The sequence below is a fragment of the Larus michahellis genome, chromosome 7 (genome assembly GCF_964199755.1).
Source record: "Larus michahellis chromosome 7, bLarMic1.1, whole genome shotgun sequence".
Lineage (NCBI taxonomy): Eukaryota > Metazoa > Chordata > Aves > Charadriiformes > Laridae > Larus > Larus michahellis.
The window spans coordinates 47,071,259-47,092,179 of NC_133902.1; the positions used below are offsets into that span (position 1 = coordinate 47,071,259).

Below are 20,921 nucleotides of genomic sequence, written 5' to 3' on the forward strand. Positions count from 1 at the left end.
AATCTCATAGGGAAATGTGAATAATTAAACATACTCATAGTCATTTGTAGCCATTGTAGTTCAATTAATAATTTAGAAAGATATCCACAGTGGCCTGTCTTCCCCTTCCTTCACATCACAGCTTCCCCAGCCCTGTTTCCTCCTTCTCCTCTTCTCCCCCATCTTTTAGTACAGCAGAATCTGTGGGTCTGGCTGATTCCTGGAGAAATGTGATAGAGTCCTGTGAACCCACCAGTGTGGTTAGACGTGCCGTCACCTCCATCAGTTGTGACTGTGACAACCAGCACAGTTCATCCAGGCCCTTTCTTTCCTTCCTCTTCCTTGGCAGCCCTAGTGATGTTCCAAGGTGCTGGTGCCTACCTGATGCTCTCGGTCCCTGAGGAAAAAAGTCACTCTTCTTGCAATGTGATTTCTTTGTCTCCCCGGTCCCTGACCCAGATCCCTTCTCCTTTTAAGCACACACAGGTGTGTTTGCCTACCAGCGAAGAGTTGTGAAATCGGGGTTGGTAATGGGAAAATGCTCATCCACGTGTTCAAAGACGTCTGCCACTGGAGCTTTGCTGCTTAGGTAAGGACACCGGTGGTGCTCCTCAGCAGTGGGTGCCCCTTCCTAAGGTCCAGTGTATAGTGATACCTGCCCTTGTGGGGCTGGGCAAAGGAAATCATCCTTGGACTGGGGGCAGGAAAACGAGCCTCTGTGAGAGCACCGACCACTGCTGGTGAGGTGGCGCAGGTGATGTGACATGTGATGACGCGAGTGCAGAGATTAAGGCACCGCGGCTTCCTCAGCTGTCAATATGGCCTCATTCACACGCATTAGAAATTCACTTGTAATTTTGAAGATATGTGGAAAAGTTCCTCTAAGACGACTCTCAACGAGAGTGTCACCGGCTCAGAGGACGAGCTCTCATGTAGGCCATATTTGAGTTATCAAACCCAACAGCTAGAGGCAAATGTCAGCTTATCATAACTACTCTGTAAACAGAAATCATCGCATAATCTTTTGTCTCTCCCATCACATCCAGGCGACAGCCCAGGAAGCCTATTAGCAAATGCCAGCACGCCTACCGCACCGGGGCGAGTTACGTGCCTGGGTTAAACACCGCAAGGGGAGTACGGGAGCCTCAGCAGGGTAACAGCAATGAGTCACCGAAGTCAGAGAAGTGCTAAGTGATTTTCTCATGGGAAAAACTGAGATCTAACATCACTGCGATTGAAAATCTTTTTTCTTTCTTTCTTTCTTTTTTTTTTAACATTTCTCATTGAAAATATCACGCATGATAAAAGCAGAGCACAGAAAGAGGGTGCATATACCCTTACTGCTCTGGATGGGCATATTACAGTGTGAATTTTGCAGTGGGAAGATAAATTATAGAAGTAACCAGAGCCAAGTGAATACCAGAGCCAGGAGTAAAATTGCAAGAATTACAGTACATACTTCAAAGTAAAGTGCTTGTACTAATAGCCTGATAGCAGTACCCGTTTCAAAGTTAGAAGTGTGTTGTCAGTAAAACACAGTGTTCACAGATGTTTTGATCTGCCAGTACTGCGTTTCTGAAGAACTTAATATGCCCGTTTCTGCTGCTGCTGCCCCAGTTCGGGGGCCCAGTACATGAGCGGTTGGGTAGATCCCATCCCGAAATGGCGTGACGAGCCCCAAGCAGTGGGTCAAAGCAAATCCAAGGGTCTTCCACAAGCCTCTCCTACCAGGGTGTCTGGCTGTTTTTCCTGTCCCGTGCTGCTCTGCAAGTGTTTCTACGTTGCGGTTGTTAATTTTATGCCAGACCAACGTTGAAATAAGAGAAAAGTTCAATATGATGCTATGTCTGTTGTGCAGCGGCTTTCCAACGCAAAGCCAGTGCTAGCGTTGCTTTCAGCAGACACGGAGTGCATAAAGAACCCCCTCCATGACATCTGAAGCTGTTTGCCATAGGAGGCTCCCCGTCTTGCAAATCTCTCAAGTTAGCTTGAAGCTCTCAGCACACACCAGCCAGGCGCTGAACTGGGGGCAGGGGGGAAGCTCCTTTTTCTGCTCACTGAGGACAGGTGGTAATAGAGGGACACGCTGCAGAATTGCCCAACTTGGGAGTTAAACGTGGTCTTTTGCAAGTGGGGAATGTGCTGTCAGTGGTAGATAGAGTTAAAAAAATTTTTAAAAAAGCAATGCATTAGCTACAAATTAATAAAACCATCCCAATCTATGCAAAGCATGAGCTTGCAGGGACCTGTTTCAGAGTCCCTTGTGACATTAAAAATGTTTTGCTGTCACAAAACTCTTCTGAATGGGTGTCACATTTTGAAGTCCTTTCTTTTTGTGCGTCCTTTAAGATGAGATGTTTTTTAATAAGAAACCCTCTCCAAAATTGTCGGAGCGGGGGGAGGAGGGTGATCGTTAGATTGTTTCAGTGCAGATGTCATTTGGTTTCTTTTAGCTTAGTTTAAGACCGTGCTTAACTTTAGTCCCCCAGATTGTCACTTTCAACCCAAGAGAAAGGAGTATGCACAGGTTGTCTAAAACAATAAAAAGCACATAAATGAAACAGCACAGTTTTTGTGGTTTGATCTGGCCAAAGTAATCTGCTTCGCTTCCCAAAGTTATGGGATATATTGACTGGCTGAATTAATATAGGGAGTGATACAGGATATTTGAACTCTTGTCAGTTATTTCATTCTGCTTCTTCCCAGCAGTAAAACGGATTTGTTCTGAAACCTGGAAAAGAAAGAAATAAACTTGGCAGATGCAGCCAGTTTATGATTTATTCTGAGTTTGTAGCCTGATCCAAACACCACTGAAGTCTATGGAAATCTTTTGGGGGATTTCAAAAGGAATCTCGTCAGGCTCTTGATTAATGTGCTGGGGAGTTGGGGGAGGGGGGCACATGTTTGGGGCCAAGGGAGTCTTGCAGATCTCATCCTTCTTTTTTTTCCAGGGTTTGCATTCTCTTGGTGTACATCCTTTCATGCAAGTCTCTCAGTGTTCCCCGAACCATATGTATTTGGATTAAAAGGTAATATGAGAAGCGCTAGGAAAAGCTGGAGCCAAGTCCTATTTTATTGCAGGAAGGCCTCAAAGTGATGTGAGGAGGGACAGCATGTCTGACATCTGGGGCTGTGGGAACGTTCCTGAGCAGTTGCAATAGAGACGGGGGTTTCTTGTCAGTCCCGTTTCCCTCGTGTCCAAACTCTCGTACTCATGTGCCAACTCTGAGCAAACTTGGGGATGGAAAGGAGGGGGGCGATGGAGGAGAGGTTTGCATCGTGTGATCTCCTAGTGCAAGCCCCGCTGCGAGGGATGCTCCGCAGGACGGCGTCGCGTCTCGGGGTGCGGGTGGACCAAGGCGGCTCCAAAGCCTGGTGCTCTGGGGCACTTCAGATCTCGGTTTCACGAGGCAGCGTGTGTGACCTAAATCAAGCTGGCTAACCTTGCTGAAGCATCTGGAAATAGAGATGAGTAATAATTGTAGCAGAATTTAGCATGCAGCATCTTTTAAATTTACAGTTATCCGCAGTGTTTTCTAGACTGGAAAAATTCCAGCTTTTTCTAGGACGGGAAAGGCCACTATGTGATGTATGGAAACGAAACGGGCTTTGCATCTTGATTTATTCCCAATCTTATTACTGTGTGACAGGATCAGTTATCTTTTAAGGGGTGGTATTAATTAATGTTTACAAACTATTTTGCAGTTCTTGGGGAAAAATGCATCACAGGACTGCGTTATTGCTTGAGCTATTTATTAGATGTCACCCAATATGTGAATCCTCCTGCTTGTAACTGAGACCGTGTTTCAGCATAAGTTGTGAGCCTTCAAACTCCTTTTTGAAAAGCTTGTCTTTTAAAATCTTATTATTTTTTCTTTTTTCCCCCCACCCTTAAAGTGGGAGGGAATCACAGATGATCTTTCACATGATTCTTCCAACACCCAGTCATTCATCAGCAGAGACTTAAAGATAATAAACTTTTTGTTTCAGGCAATTACTTAATCTCGACAAACTCCTGTGTTAAGCAGGGCTATTAACTGAGCAGGCCATAAATCAGCGTGTTGCCAGGTGGGTGAGTCTCCTGAACTGCAATCACTCTTCAGGACCTTCCAGAGACCCCTTACAGTCTTAAGCACCCTCATTACACAAGCAGCATGCTAACAACCAGCACTTTGCATGAGCTGCCCGGAGAATCCACTGCAAACTGCACTGGGACCATTTTTAACACCAGGTGGAAAATTTTCATACCACGGCAGGATGATACATGGGAGTTATTAGCCTGCACCAAAACCACAGCTGGGTAAAACAGATAACTTCCTCGCCCCTCTCCTCGTCAGACCTTCTGCTTAGTTAAGAGCAGCAGGCTGCCTTATGTTTGGTTAAAAGCCAGCTTGTGCAGGATCCTCTTAGTCTTTATGGACTAGAAGTGCTTTGGGGACTGATGTCCTGAAGCATGAAAGCTCCCAAAATTCTTCTTTGAAGGCTACCGAGAGATGCTTATCACCTGGGTCTAAGTACAAGAAAAAAATACCCAGCCCTGCAATTTTATCACGACTTTAGTAGAAAGCAGACATCTTTGCTTTCATTTCCAGAAAGAAGTTTGCTCAAAACGCACAGCAGACTCTGAACGGGGGTTTTCCAGACTCGATTTGTTCAATTTTACAAATAATATAAACAGACCTTTCATACGGAGGGGAAATTTTTCAAGCCATTGCCTATAGGAACAGTTTGATTTCAGTTTGTTTTAGTGCCTGGAGGAGCATATGCATAAAGAAAGCAAACTCACTCCTGTGGTTTGGATTGGAGAGGCTAGAAATGCCAGCGCTGCATTTGAAGCACAGCCTTGTCCCGAAAGATTGAGAAAGTCTTTGTAGCGCGAGGGGGTATGGGTGTCCCCGCGATGGCAGCAGGCAGCCCTGCGGCGGGGGAGACCGTTCAGGTAGGTCTGTGCTCAGGGCGGGCTGGCGTGCCCTTTCTTGTTGGCACTGGCACCTGCGCTTTCATGGGGTTTAAGCATCTGCTTGGGAGTTTTAGTTCTGCAAGGCGGCTTTCCAGCTCCTGCAAGTTGTGCCGGCTCCTTGAGCCGACAGCTCCTGGTGCGCTACCTGAAAGATTTGGGGAAATATTTAGTTTGCAATGGCCGGTCAGCCCAGCTTCTCCATACGCGTAGTTTGACCGACACTAGAAGCAGCCGTGCCCCCAGGACCAGCACCTGGGAAGCTGAGCTATGAGCATGAAGCTCACCCAGCTGAGCTCCATCTCTTGGGAAGGGGGAAGTTATCTTTCAGCTGGATGCTGGAGTCACCCCTGCAGCCACACAAAACCAGCCTGGCGACCATAATGGAGAGTGGCACGACATGAGGATGAGCGGCCAAGGAAGGTCAGAACTTCTGCTTTCGGTGGCATTCTGGGCTAGAAGTGGTGCTGAACCGCAGCCTAAGGGCTTTCTTTGCTCATTCGCGCACCAGCAATCTCATGGTAAACTGGTTCAGGGAGTTGATCCGGCCAGAGCCCCATGCAATAAATTTTAAGTTGATTAGTTTTCAACTGGATGAACTCCCTGAGCTGGCTCGGTGTGTGATTGCGTGAGTGCCAGTGCCACCTCCAGGGAGGGGTGTGAATGCGTGGCTGGGGGCGTGAGGCAGGGTCGATTTGAATGCTAAAAGACATCCCCATCTGTAGACCTGCTCCTGGGGATGCATCTTGGGATGATGCTCCTCAATAAGCTTTTATTTGCATGAGTGGAGGGCGCATGGTCAGGGCTCTGCTAGATTTTCTGGAAGATGAGAAGTGTCATGCAGAGAGCACTGTGTGATAGCTGATGCACACTCCTCCTTTTTTATCCGTTAGTTTTGCCCTTTGGTGCTTAAGCAGTCTTCTTGTCTTTAGTGTGAGGCTGCTGAACTTCCCCATCCCTCCTCATCTCACCAGTGGAGATCATGAGCTTGGTTATGTCGGATGCAACTGAGGGTATCAGTGGCGTCTGTTGCTCCCGCTGCCTCCTGGTTATAAACGCCAGTTAGTGCTGTCTCCCAGAATCATAGAATCATAGAATGGTTCAGGTTGGAAGGGACCTTAAAGATCGTCTGGTTCCAACCCCCTGCCATTGGCAGGGACATCTCCCACTAGACCAGGTTGCTCAAAGCCCCATCCAGCCTGGCCTTGAACGCTTTCAGGGGCGGGGCATCCACAACCACATGCGTCCATCTAACAGCAAATTACAGTTTAGCCTTGTATTATAGGTGATCCTGAGTAGCTGCGCTTTTGAGAGCCAAGTAAAAGTTTGCTCAGATGTAAAATCAAGCTCTGGGAGAAGCTAAGGTGTATAGAGCAGCACGTTCAGCTGCCTGTGGACTAGCACTCCGGTTCTCTGCTCCCCAGGGTCCCTGCCACAGGAGGCAGGATCTCTATCAGGACCTTATTTGCACGTGCATTAAATGCATTTGTCTCTCCTCGGGGTAGCCAGAATAAGAAACATCTCGAGGACTTGGGGGGTCTCTCACAGCCGGGTGTTGGGGATTGCAGGAGAAAGGCAGGGGATATTGGGGAATACTCTGGGCACTCAGCAGTCGGTGAGGTTCACACAATCCCTTTTCACCAGCCGTTTCAAGTGATGTGGCTCCCGCTGTGAAATGAGCTTTAACATGAAATACACGGGGGAATGAAAGAGTTTTCCATTCATTGGCCTGGTCCCAGAGCAGTCAATGGCAAATCCTCTTGGCCCGTTTTTTTTTTTTTTTTATTTGGAAATTGCTGCATCAGCTGGAGGTGCAGGCGGTTGCTGAATCCAGGATGCTACTGGCTTCCCAGGAAGCAGGATGATAACAACTCGGAGAAAACTTCTCCCCTTAAACCTGTAGACATATTTTTCTTCCATGAACATGTCTTTCTTGAGGGATCCCTAAGTTGGCAGAGATGTTTTTGACATACTGATTCTTCTCTTCCTACCCGTCCAGGCAGGCACAAGCTGAACTACCATCTGGTCTGCCCCCACCTCCCTGCCTGCCCCTCGCGCGCCAGGATTTCTTCCTCACTGGTTAGGATTGGGTTTTTTCCCTTTTTTTTTTTTTTTTTTCTTCTCCTTCTTTCCATTCTCTGGCAGCAGCTGTTGGGAGAACAAGCCCCAAGATCCATCTGGCCCTTCGAGCTTATCGGGCTGTGTCTTCTCTTGACAAAGAGGCAGTGGCCACGCTTTCATACAAGAGTTACATTTTATAACAGCAACTTGCTCGAAAAGCAAACTGCCTTTTATTCGCTTGTGCTGCCTTTCTCCCTTTAGAATTGCAGCCACGGCCGAACCACAATGTACCCTCAGATCTGAGTCAGTCTAGAGGGCTGCTTTTCTCTTTTTCTTTTTTTTTCCTTTTTCTTTTTTTCCCTTTTTTTTTTTTTCTTTCCCTCCTCTGCTTTCTGGAGGAGTTGGCACAATCCTGTGTTATTAGGACATAAGCCAGCTTGTTCTAGTGGAATTTCCTGTCTGATTTTAATTTCCCCCTCATTTTTTTTCCCCCCTCAAAGTGAGACAGAAAAGCTTTTTAATTGCACTGCCGTAGGTTGGCCTTTCGGGATATTATTATTATTATTAAGTACTTCCTGTTGGGAGGCGGCACATGAGTAGAAGTAACAAGGATCTCGGTGCAGTCAGGGCTTGTGGCCTCTTTGTTTGTTAATAACTGTCAGATTGGCAGCCTCCTCAAAATACATCTTGGCCTGGCAATTAAGCGATTTTCAAGACTCTCAACATTTGCAGCTCAAGACCTGTGGAATTAATAAGCTGCATTAGGCCTTTTGGGTTTGTTTTCTGCCATTCGGTAGTCACAGCTCCTTGTCCATCTAATAAAAAGCTGGCACCGGTGGGAAAGTCTCGCTCTGGAAATCCTCAGCGTGGAAGTAGAAACTCCTGATCAGGTGTGGCGAGGCGGACTGGCATGTCCCAGATGGGATTTGCATCCTGTTCTCCATCTCACCAGGGGAGGTTTAGATTGGATATTAGGAAAAATTTCCTCACCGAAAGGGTTGTCAAGCATTGGAAGAGGCTGCCCAGGGAAGTGGTTGAGTCACCATCCCTGGAGGTATTTAAAAGATGTGTAAACGCGGTGCTTAGCGACACGGTTTAGTGGTGGACTTGGCAGTGCTGGGTTAATGGTTGGACTTGATGATGCTAAAGGTCTTTTCCAACATAAACTATTCTATGATTCTTGATGCCAGCCTCGATGGCTTATGTTTCAGCAGGCTCACCCTGCCGTGTAGGGTCTAGCAATGAGTGCATGGGTGCTTCTGGCCATTGAAGCAGAGGGGCCTCGACAGCAACGCAGTGTGGTGCAGCCCAGAGACCAAAGTTTGGGTGACCTCTCCAGCAGCGACATGTGAGTAGAACGGGTTGCTGTGTGCCATCACGCTGATGATGTTTCAAATTTCATTGTGTCCCAAAGAAGAATTCAACACTTAGCAGAAAAAGGCAATTTTATTTATTTATTTTTTTAATCTTTCAGGAAGCGAAAATTCTCAGGTATCTCTTTCAGAAACTTCCCGTGTTGGCAGATATTGTAATAAAGTCAAAGCGTTTCAAGTTCATCGCTTACACGTTCTTCTTATAGTCTAAAATATAATAGATCGTAAACCATCTTGATCTTCTCTGCGCTGCTTTTGACAGCAGTTGCAGGTTCCTGGAAAATGTTTTCTGACAGAAAACTGTTCTGCCTTAAACCTTCCACCAACTCAGGCTATTTAGGACTGAAGATGATGGCTGGTGGCAGCAAGGCTGATCAAGAGACCTTTCTAATTATTGCTCTTTGGAAAGCCACCAGAGCTTCAGTGTTTGGGCACCCCGCTGCAGGACTTTCTCATGCTTGTGGGGTTCCCCCTGGCTTCAGGAGAGCTCTGCTTTCACGTTATTTACCCTTCCCAGAGGTATAAAAAAAAAATTATTTGTCCCCTTAAGGCTACCACGCAGCAGTAACCCAAAGGCCCCAGCAATTCTTGTAGAATAATAAAGAATGCATCGCCTTATTCACAGATGTCTACCCCAATGTCTGAAAATACTTCTATAAATGTGAATACGTACATCCTCCCAACACCATTTTGAAGGTTTTGAAGGTTTTGGGTATAACCTGTTTTACAAGAGCAGAGCCAGAACTTTCCATGCAGGTTGTCTGCAGGCTTCAGAAAATTCCTGTTTTCTCACCAAGAAGCAAAGTGCCCCGTTTTGTGTCACACCTGTGGTGTGCTGCAAAGCCAGCTCCTGTGTGGGAATGTATATTGCAGGGTTTTTGGGTGTCCTCGTGTCCCTGCTGGCAGCAGCTGGGCTGTCCACACCAGGTTGGCCATCCCCAGCCCTTTGGTGGACGAGGCAGAAAGCCCCTCATGCAGCATTTCGGAGATGGTAGGTAGCAGCTGAGGTATTTCAGGGTTTGATTTCTTAAGGACAATTCTACGTTCTTGTAGAAAATGTCAATGAACTCTTACATTTTTAATCTAAATTTTCCATGTAGAGGGAAAGGCCATTTTTAGACTCGCTGTAATTGTTCCAGCTCCTTTGCCCAGGAAAAGACTGACAGGTTTAATGCCCTTAACGAAAGTCAGGCAGTGTGCAGGAGCGAGCTGAGGAGAGCTGCCAGGAGCTTCAGGACAGGTTCAACATCGAGATGAACATGAATATCCTACTTCCATTAGGGCCATGCCGCCTCCTTCTTGGGGTGGGGAGGAAATTTATGGTCAAATTCCTTCAGTGTTGCCTTGAGTTGGCTGCGGGAGGAGCTTGCTGATCTAATCTCGCCCCATCCCAGCTGCAAGAGCCAGCTCGCTCCGCAGACATCTACCTGCCTGCCCCGCTTTTGGACACAGCCTGAGGCTCAGTGGCGATGCAAAAACGATGGCTGGGCTGAAAGATGTTCCCTGGCTGTGTGGCCACCAGGACCACGTTTCTGCCTGCTGTGTGCCAGCAATGCCCGCGTCCTAGGCCGGGGGCTGCATAATGGCAGCCATCAGCATCTTCAGACTTTTCCTTTGTTCTTACACCTGAGCTGAAGCAGCAGAATAAACTTTATAGAAGGATAAACTCCTCTGAGCCATCCCCAGGAGGATGGATGGGTATTGCGATGGATCCCAAGGAGGTTTCCTCCAGGATGCTGGAGAGGGGCAGCTTTGCATTTGCAGTGTCTGATGGAACAGTTTGTTGTGACCCGCGGCTTTTGTAACAGCTTTTACTATGAAACCCGGGAATGGGCTTTATTCTGTGTAAAGTAAGTGCTGCATCCATGTGGGCATCCAAAGTCTGTGTCCCGGCAGGGAGCTGAGCAGCCCCCCGTGTGTCTCGCTGCTGGCTGGCTGGGAAGCAAGGGGCTCCCAGGTCTTTCTGTGGTGGCGGGGTGTGTGCTGGGGGGCTTCAGCCTTACTGCTGGAGAAGAGACAAGCATTGTCCATGTTGTCCTCTGCTTCTCAACGTGCCTCCGAGTGTACAGTCATGCTGACTCTGTCCTGGAGGTGCTTTGAGGTGTCAGTACTACAATGCTTGTTTAAAGGCTTTTTTGGGGATTTTATAGCTGAAAAAGGGCAATGTATTTTTTAGTATTTCTTGTTTACTTTTCACATATCTGCATCCCGGCTGGGCCCCTTCTCCTTCCAATGCTCCTACAAGTCATTTACCATTACCTGAGCCATTTGTCCAACAGAATTTAGTCGTGTTCTCTTTATCGCGTACCTGAATGGGAAGCTCGGCTTGCTGCACTCAACCCATGGTTGAACTAAGCACGTTGACTTCTCCGGCATCCTGACACGCGTTGTCTGAAAAAAACCCAGTTTTGTAAATCAGGCTGCCACCATCTTTCTTCATTAGGTATGTTAGGAGAAGAGAAAACTGGTTGTGCATCCCTCTGGATGAAAACAGCTCTTTGGTTGTGTTTCAAAATGGCCTGCAATACTCGGGGCGGGAGAAGGGTCTCCCGTAGGTGAGCTGGTGGGATTCTGCCTCCCGTTTATCCTTGCTATAATGTTCATAGTGGGCCAGAATGAACATTTGCTATTATTTTACCTGTGTAGTTCCTCTTTTGTATTTGTCAAAGCTGCTGAGCAGGTAATAAAACAGTGTAATAATTAACCAATAATAATTGAAGTATGCTGAATGAAAACCAAACCAAATGCTAACAAGCCAAACAAAAGAAAAGCCCGCACGGTGCAGCCCTGTTTATAGTGCTGTCTGCTGGAATCATTATACACGTTGATATAATAATACTGAGCACTTAATTACCACATCATTTTTAAAGTGCTGTATAAACATTAACCAAACCTCTGAGGTAGGGAGGTATTATTATCTCCATTTTAAAGAGGGGAAATTCTGACAAAGCGAGGTTAGTCGGTAATTTAGTGTCGTGAAGTCAAGCAGCTGGATGGGCGGGAGGTGGAGACTGCAGCTTCGCGCCCAGTCCACCGTGATTTTGGAGACAGAAAAGCACCTGAGACGGCTTTTTGTGAAATGCATGGCGCTGCCGTTCGGGGAGGGCAGATACTCCCTCAGACACCTCTCTCTGCTTAGAAAATATGCAGATCGGTGTAATTAGCAACCACATAATTATCCTTTTTTGAGGTAGGCGTGCAGTTGGTGTATTTTGCAAAGTATCTAAACAACGTTAAAGTTGAGTTCTTGAACGGGGGCTTGGCGGGGGGGAGGGGTAAGTGAAGGCGACTCTGGGCTTGTGTGACAGCTCCCCCTCCTCCCTGTATCGATCTGAGCGGTGGTTCTGGGAATGGCTTTCCCTGCAAAGCCCTTAATATTCTGCGTGGTGGTACATGACTTCATCCGAGGAGAATCCCACAGGCACACCAGCGTGATCTGCTCTGTCATGTTTCTGTGACCCAATTTTCCCCGTTCTTTGTCTCAGACCTTCCCTGACCCCAGGCCTATTATCTCTTCCAATAATTCACCCGGGCCATTATTAATGGTGCATTAACTTTGGCTGTGCTTTCAGCAAAGATGTTTTTCTTGTGCTCATTCATTCGCTCAACTCACTTAAACAGCGAGATCATTATTCTGGGGACGTCACACAAACACAAAAACATCTCCCTTGCCGACACCTCCAGCCCCGCAGCACTTTGCCGGAGGGGCGGCCGTCCAAATACAACACTGAAACACCCAGGAGGGGCTATCAAAGGGAGTCAAGTAGCCACACACACACTCAGTCGCCCGGGGCCAGTTTGCCTCCCCTGCTCACACGCCGAGGACTCCTGGCTGTCCAGGGATGCTCTGGAGACCACCGAGCCTGGGGGAGCTCTGATGTGAGGAAAATCACTGCAGGAAGGCTGGGGAGCAAAGCACAAGCCCCTCTTCGCTGTTTCAAAACAAATCTGATATTTGCCACCACGGTCGCTGGATGCCAAAATGTGTCCCTTTAAAATGGATGAGTAAAATCGGGACTTTAAAAAGCGTAACAAAAAACCGAATGCTTCCTGCAGTTTATTTCTCACTTGATGCTTTAGGTTTCTCTGGGTGATGACTGAGTGAAGGACTCTTCATGTTTGTTGTATCTTTAACCTTGTCCTTGAGAAGAGAGTGAGATTTGGACCTCCAGGAGAAAATGTGGGCAGGGAGAAGGGCCTTTGCTCTGGAGATGATGAAAACTAGCAACCGCCTCCTCTCATGTCTTAGAGGTTTCGATGTACTGTCTAGTGCAGACAGCACTTATTTTCCTATTATCCTTTTCGAAGAAGCTGAACCTGGAAAAAATAAAGACAGAAGCTGTTGCAAGCTGCCACATCGTGCCAAGCAGTGTCCCACCATCCACATTAACGGGGATGCGGCCCGTGACAGCACAGCGCTGCCGCTGCAGAAGCGTTCCTGGAGACTCACCAGCACCTTCTGGGACATCCCCTTCCCATATTTTTTCTGTGTCAGCTGCTTTTGCACAGATGCTAATGCCACCGCGGTGACAGGAGTGCGTGAGCTGTTGTCTGGAGAAGTTTTTCTCCCACTAATCCAAATCAATCCGATACCCTGGGGCTCTGAAGCCTTTCAGAGATAAAGTTGCAGTTTCTGCCTGCTGTGGTTGAGGTTCGCGGGGGAACCTGCTCTTGTTTGACTGCGTAGACTTGGGCGAGTTGTTTTACGTTACCCTGTTTCAGCTCTCCTCGAGTGGAAAAAGGGCTGTGTTTCAAACGGATGCGTTTGCCTCTCTTGCTAAGGAGAGGTGAGGCTTTGTTAGTTTTTGCAAGGTAGCTTGTGATCCCTTTATGAAAGCTGTGTCCCCTGCATCATTAAAACCACAGGAAATCCAGCCAAGAGGGATCCCAAGAAGTCAGCGTTTGTTTTTCCTCTTCTATACATTGTTTTTTTAATGGACCTTTTTTTTGCAAATTAGTTGGAAAAAAGCACTACAGGTACTGCATTAGGCAGACAGCGATCTTTTACCTTTTTCCTTGACAAATGACTTTCCCCCTTGACTGTAAAATGGTTGTGCTCTATTTCTGATGGCAAAGCCCACTCACAGCCTGGACTGCTTATTGCCACGGAAGAGTGTTGGACAACCATAGGAAAACCACATCTGGTGGCCTGCACAGCTCACGTGTGCTTTAGATAAAGCAGTGGGAGCTCTGTGCGTATCGGATGGTACAGAGCGGGGGTGTGGGGCTTCTCAGGGTGTCTGCTCAGCCAGTCTTGCTGTGGCAAGTGGGAACAGAAGGTGTGTGCTTTAAGTGCTTTCTGAAGGGCTTTCCAAATTATTTTTGTCAAAGTGAACTGCAAATGAAACCCAATTCCGTGGCTTGGGGTCTGATTTCTTCTGCTGCCTTTTTTGTCTTCTTAAAGAGATCACGTGTGTAGGCTGAAGTATTTGGAATAGAAAAAGCGTATTTGACCCTTCCTAATTCTCCTTTTTGGGCTCAAAAAGAGGTGCTGCTGTGAGTGATGTCAAAACGGCTCCTTTGCTTGCTATACAGACCCGTACGTGCAGCGTGTGTTTCTCTTGAAGTACAGGTTTATCTGCGGAGATAATCAAAAGCCTGCATCATCCTCAAAAAATGCCTGTTTCTGATGCCTCCCTCCCCGATTCCTGGGATTTTCGGCAAAGGGACATCCCCTTTAAACCCGCGTTTCTGCTTCATATCTTTTCTCTTTGAAGCCAGAGGGTTGGCTGGCCTTTGAATAGACGAGGATGAGAATATAGCAGTGGGAGGTCCGTGTCTTGCTCATAAACCTTGGCCAGAAAATCAGCTCCGACAAGTGGGGACAGGTAGCAGCGTCTTTCCCCTTATCAAACGGCGCGGCGGAGCAGACGCATTCCTGCACGAGCAGCGGCTGGGTGGAAGGTGGGGCCTCCCTCCCAAATGTGTCTTGCTGCTCTGCCGCCATGCTTCACCCCAGGTCCTGTGTGCCACGGGCTTAACGAAGAGCCATGTTATTGCTATATGAAAACACCATTTTCCCATCGTCCCTGCCCCTTGGGTGCTGCTTTGGTTTGTTTTTTGGTTTTCTCTTCCTTACGCGGGAGCCAGGGAAAATGTTTGCCTGTTGTCCCAGTGCTTGGGACTTTTGGAGGTGCCATGGGCGGGCCTTTGTGTCCCGGCATATCGTACCACACGGCCTGGCGTGGCTCAACTTTTTCCTGGCGGAAAGCTTTCCCCAGGCCTCCTGCTAAAATCTTCCTCCCTCTGTGTAAAACAATCATCGTTAGCGCTAATTGGGCAGGTTTGGGGTTAAATCTGCAAAGATTACTTGGGTTTGGTAAATCCTCTGCCACCGCAAAGCAGATAATGTTAAACAAAAGATTGCCTTGATTAGATTAAAGTTGGCAAATTCATTGCCCTAATCATCATATTGCCCTTCCCGTGGCTATTCAGGAATACATCACCGTGACTTACTTGAAGTAATTGAATATAATTGTCTTTTTAACTCGTATGTGTAAAACATCCATCTTTGTTAACGGCGTGTGTTGCTGTCCTGCTGCCAGCTCGCCGTCCTCTTTGGGAGGGGTGGGAACAAGAAGCAGAGCCGGGCTGACGTTTATGAATTGGTAGTTGATTGCCTATAAAACCATTCATTATTTCTGACCAAGCACCTGGAAGAGAATAAAAAGGAACAGCACCAGCTACCGGAGCCCGTAGGCTTGGCTGGTTCTCCCAGGCAAGGAAGCAGAGGCAAAGCCCTGGAGTGGGACATTGCAAAGGGACATCACCAAAACCAACCCTTCCCCTCGCCCATGGTGGCAGGAAAGCACAGAGCATGTGGCGGGGTTGGAAATAAGAATGGCAGAGTGAAACAGGCACCCAAGGCAGAGGAATTGCTAACCCTCCCGCTATCCAAATAGGTTGAAACGCTAAAAACAAACCAACGGTGCCAGTGGGAGGGAGGAAGTTTGTGGAAATTTTTCTCCCATTAATAATCAGAGGTGTGAGGAGCGAGAAATTCTCTTTAGATGTCATTTTTTTACCAACAGATAGCTAGAAAAGGAGGCCAGGCACCAAACACTCCGCGTTTTCTTTTCCCCATCTCTCCTGAGTGACAGGGAAAGACTCTTTTAGCACAAAATTTCCAATATTACTTCAGCAATCAATCATTTAGAAATGCCCAGTTACAAAATAAAACATAACTGGCCTGAGGTTTTAGAGATTCAGATTGACTTGTTGTTCTTACTGGTTTTGTCATTATTAGTGAATTAAGCTGGTCCAGGGAATGGGCCCAAGGACTAAGATATGACTCTCTCTATTATTAAAACATTGCTACGATGCCCAGCACTGTTCCAGCCCACGTCAACTCGTGCTTTCCTCCAGTTTGGGCGTTCAACCATCCCTGGACCTGCCCGTTACAGGCAGAGTGGCCGCCCTGTTTGGGGGGGTTGCAAAATTTCACCTATAGGGATGCCAGCTGGGCTGTGTAGGTTGGCCCCAGGGTCGTGGAAGAGCTGGGTTTATTTGTATGGCGTAAACAGGGGGTGAGCACTGCAGGAAGCCCGGCCGAGGGTGGGAAAGATGTTTGTGCTGTCCGGCATCAGATGTCTGTGCAGCGACAGTTGATTTTGTGACGGTGCTTGGTGCGTGATGATGTTAAAAACTGCTTGCCCAGCTCCCTCTGGACCCCGCGGCAGCCGTGGGTTGTGGCTGTAGCAGCATCCCCTGGGAGAGGGCAGCAGCTCAAGGTGCTTGACAGCGGTTTTTGGAGACCAAAGGCTGTAATGCGCCGCGTGAGCAGGGACGGGGGTGTGACGGCTGAACTCTGCGGCGTTTCTGACCTGGAAAAACACTGGCTCCCTCTTAAAATGAAGACTCCTTACAAGTGTCCTTATGTAACAGATCATCCCTACCCAGGACAGTTAAAGGGTGAATCTTCCTTCTGCCAAAGTAAATCCTAAAGGATGCAAGTTTATTCTCTGCCTGAGCTGCTTTTGGGAGAGGAGGGGAGGGGAGCAGAAGCGGGGGAAGGCGGTTAACAGTTACCCTACTGTGTCCTGACATTAGGCGAGCTGCAAAAATGCTCCCAGTGTATCAGGTTGTGTGCGGTGCCAGCCCTTCGCTGGAGCACGGAGAGCAAGTCTGCTGCGGAGCCTTAAATACTTTCCGCCCCGACTACCTTAGCTTAACGCCTTTCAGCGGAGTTGGCAGGAGGGTTGTTTTTGTGTAGTCTCTCACCTCTCCCGGCAGCCCGGCTGACGCGCCTGTGCCGCGCTGTGCTCAGGGATTGTAAGTTGCAATGGGAGTAGGAGCCTCAGATCCTCTTGCAGATATGCCGGGAAAGACGTATACGGGGATTTCACGCAGCCTTTGCGCGACGGACCCGAAAGGAGCACAGCCTCGCCAGACGGAGTCGGCGTAGCTCTGTTGCAGCTGGAGTCACAGATGCGAAAGGCTGAATTTTAAGTCTTTCGTAGAAAAAGAGTTTGGCGTTTACCGGAGCTTGCTTAGCATCAGCGAGAGACTTGGCCCAAGCTTTGACACTTTGGTTTTGGATGGTGCTTCCCCACTCTACAGAGAGATGCTACCTGTCGCGGAGGCAAGTCGCAGTGAAAGACTGAGTGCAGAGTGGGTTTTGAAGTGCTCACTTAGGAGGTTGGTTTTGTTTTGCTTTTAGTCTCCAGTTAGCCAGAAAGGCCAAGAAGCCAGAGAGGGAACGGGAAGACCTGTGACAATATTAAGTAATCTGTAACGAAGATCTTCTGACTGTTTGTAAAAGCAGAGCAAGACCAGCCTTTTATCTTTAAGCCGATTGCTGGTACAAATCTAGAAAGCGGCATCTTTACAGATGCGATGAGCCCTATCAGAGGGCGATTGTACGGTATCCTTATCGAGGCTCTGCTAATTGTATTTCTTTAGCTTCTGTGATTTTAGCAGGAAAGGCCCAGGCGGCCAGGCAGCGTTGTCGGGGGTGGTGTGGAGAAATAACCTGATGAATTTTCCATCAGCTCGACTCACTCAAATATTCTCGCCGTTAACTTTTGGGGTCAATAATAAATATTAAAACCTGTAGATTTAATAAGTCAATGTAGGTGTTCTCTGCCTTTTGAGACCACTTTATCTTTCCATCAAAGATGAAACAAGCTTCTCAAATGAATAAAAAATAGGGCCTCAAGTGATTACAAGCGAGAGCAATTTGGGCTCCTCTCTCAGAACCTGGCAGTAGGCACTTTTTGAGCCCTTTCTGACTGCCTAGACGGTCTGCATTAGTGCTGCTCTCGCTGTTACATTTTTAGGTAAATATTTTCATCCTGTGTGTACAGACCTTCAGGAAAGGTGTTTGCTGCCACTCCAGGCATGAGGGACGACGCAGGTCTGGATCCCGCCAGGCTCTGTTGAGTCTGATTTGCGTTGCAAGTCTAGTTTTCCTTGGTGCTTCCTATAATCTCCTCAAGTTCAAAGAGCGCTTAGCTGCTTGTCTTTGTCAAAAACCCTGTTGGAGATCTTTTATGTCGAAGATGTAGGATTTCTCCGCATGACTTTGATTATTTATTCATTCCACTTCTCTGGTGTATGATAGCGCTGATATCATGAAGACCCCTTGTCTTGCACTGCTCTTGCTCTGAAATTCATGGAGATTTAGTGCCTTTGAAATTGTTTTAAAAGGAAAGGAAAAGTTTTTGAAGTCCCTTTTTTTTTTTCTTCTTCTATTCCCCTCAACAGTGCCGCAGCACATTTTTCCGGCCTTCCACGCTCCTTTGCCAATTGACATGCGCCACCAGGAAGGACGATACCATTACGAACCTCACTCTATCCACGCTATCCACGGGTAAGTCTTGCACCTCCGCTCCCATGCCTTGCTAAAACGTTGGCTGCCCGCGGTATGCCGAATCCCGCTGCTGAGGTCCCGGGGACTCGCTGCCCTCCTGGCAGGCTGGCCCTGGTCACCCCCTGCTCCGCTGTCCCCGTCCAGTGGCAATACTGACCTGCCTGGCGTGAGTGCTCTATAGCTTCATTAAACCTATAGGTCACGCGTCACAGCGGGATGGGAGTGCAGGGCTTCTGTGTCATTATCCGGCTGAGGTCCCAGGGACATGCTTGACTTGTGTTTTTGCGCCTGTGGTGTTTCTTCACATCACGCTGTGCCTGGGTCATTTCTGGCACTGTCTTGGTGAAGACCCAGCACCGCTCCCTCCCTTTGGAGACCTCACGTACCATTTCCCCCTGCCCACTGGTTGGGGGGGACGGCGGGGAAAGGCTTCCGGGAATTCTGTAATTCACTTTGATTTCACCGGACGATGGGCTGGACAGGCTGGATGGTGTTTTCTAAAATGCGGTAAAGAGGTAGGTCCTCACACTGGTGTCCGTGTCCACTCTGGAGGGGCAGGATCCTGGGTTTTGGTGGTGACGTCCTCGTGAGAGTCCTCCCTCCCCAGGGCAGCTGTTGGCCAGCAAGCACAGGCGTCAGTCGGGGGCTCTACCTTGAGAGAGGGGATCGTGGTTAATCTCCTCGTCCAGGACATGACAGCTCTATTGTCCTTGATGCGTTGGAGGACATGTTTATAAAGGCATCTGGCTTCACCTCCTGTAAGCTTTGACCAGGACAGGGAAAAAGGAGCTGGCAGAGATGCGAGCGGAGGCTGTAGTGACTGTGTGGCCAGGAGGGTTTCTCATCTTCCCTGAAACACACCATTTCCGTAGAAGTTGAGGAATAGCCTGATGGGGTTGGTGGTCCCGTGGCCGCCCTGAAATCACTCAGCTTGTGGCTGTAACACAGGGCTCAGCCAGGGCACTCGGTGTAGGGGAACCCATAAGGGCTGTAAACATTTTTTGGGAAGAGCAAGAAAAGAACAACCAGGGGTCATCCCTTAAAAAACTCTCATTTGATCCTTCTGTTGACTCCGGAGCCCCACTGCGGCCTCACCGTCTGTCTGGGGTCAGCACTTACCCGGCTTCGCGGAGGCTGTTTGTAAAGCTGTGCTTTTTCTGGATAGGTGTGGGGAGGGGGGGAACAGCCCCCGGGAGGCAAGTAGTGCAGACGGCGGCAGCCAGGAGATCTGTGGAGTCCCACAGCTACCAGGGCTTTATTCCGCTTCCAAAATGCTGCGGGAAAAAATGATAGGGCATTCCCCTGGATCCTACCAGAAGACAAGTCGTTGTCTTTTTGGCTGGCAGTCAGTTTGACTGGATGTTTAAAGGGGCCGAGCAGCTCCTTCCACACTGTGCGCAAGGGGGAAAAGACAGAGCAGGTTGTTAACATGGGAAACTGGGGGGAGGCGAGGGGGCTGAATGAAATAGTTCTGGTCTTGCATGCAAGTACATGCAAAAATTGTAGAAAAAGGACAGATTAATTAACAAACATACTGGAAGACAGTTAATAAGTCAGAGCTCTGGCCAATAAAGTACGTACTGACTTCTGAAAGGGGCAATATTCAAAACAGTGGTTAGAAGAGAGGATGCATCCGGCAGATGCTCGGGTGTTTGGCACCAGGTTATCTGTGTGCCCCACTTGGTGCTCCCCTTTGCTCCTTGGGGGCAGGATATGGTGCGCCGCCTCTGCAACAGCTTCTTCAGTGGGGTCATGGAGCAAGGTCTTCTCCAGAATGCAACCGAGAGCCCTCCAGCTGGTGCCATGTACCTGTGAATTAAAACATGCAGTGACAGGAGCCAGTATTTTATCATATTGGGGTTGTCCAACTGATCAAGTCTGGCCAAGTGTATAGTGCTGGCAGATCAGATTTCAGTTCCACTGCGCCAATGTTAATAATCCGCTGTTTTACCAGTGACCACATTTGTCTGTCAGGGAACCTCGGGTGTCCTGCTAGTATTTGGGTAGAGTTGTTGGTAAATACCTATTGCCTTTCCTCTTCGGGATCCTTCACCTTCCCAGCAGCACCGCTCACAAAAACATCTTGTGAGGTACTGGAGAGAAAACTTGGTTGTTGGTCTTAGAAGCGGAAACATGGCTTTCTTTGAAATGTTTGATAAGATCAGGCTTACTACCCGGGCATAGCGCTGAAGGTTGCCTCTGTGGCTGGTGAAGCACCAAAGCTGAGCAGCCAACTGCTTCTTGTCTGTGGGGTTTTTTTAGGGTCAAGAGAATGCCACTTCTGTTCAGCTCTTTTCCAAGTGCCCTGGACTACAGCACAACCACACTGGGGAAATTCTCACCGGCTGTGGAGTTAGTCTTTCAACCATTTTTTCTCTCATTTTTATCAGCAAACTTTTTAACCTCATTTCCTGCTCTTTCCACCTCTAGATTTTGTTCTCTTTTCTTTTGTCTTCCTCTTCTCTCCTCCAGTCTGTCCTCTGGAGATCATAATATAGTGCTCACCCTCCTTGCTGGGGGATGTCCAGTGTGAAATCATCCAGAATGTGGTGGTGGAGCTGGGCTAGAGCATGCAGAGAGGTCGCGTGTCTCTTGTTCAATAGGCTGGGTGGACTCTGCGGGCACAGTCAAGCCTCTAGAAATTTGAGCTCCGTCCTGGTGGTGCAGAAATCCATCCTTCTGTTTAAAGTAAACAACTTCAAAAAAAAAAAAAAAAAGCCACATGCATATTTTCACTCTA

At 48.2% G+C, this 20,921-nt stretch overlaps 1 protein-coding gene across 4 annotated transcripts in view; it reads left to right on the forward strand.

The window, feature by feature from the left end:
- Positions 1–20,921, forward strand: part of GLI2 (GLI family zinc finger 2) — a 195,559-nt gene that overhangs the window by 109,800 nt on the left and 64,838 nt on the right. For all 4 annotated transcript variants that reach the window (XM_074595091.1, XM_074595090.1, XM_074595092.1 and 1 more), the window contains one exon: positions 18,076–18,181. In XM_074595091.1, the coding sequence (XP_074451192.1) occupies positions 18,076–18,181 (106 nt within the window). The remainder of the gene's footprint in view (positions 1–18,075; positions 18,182–20,921) is intronic.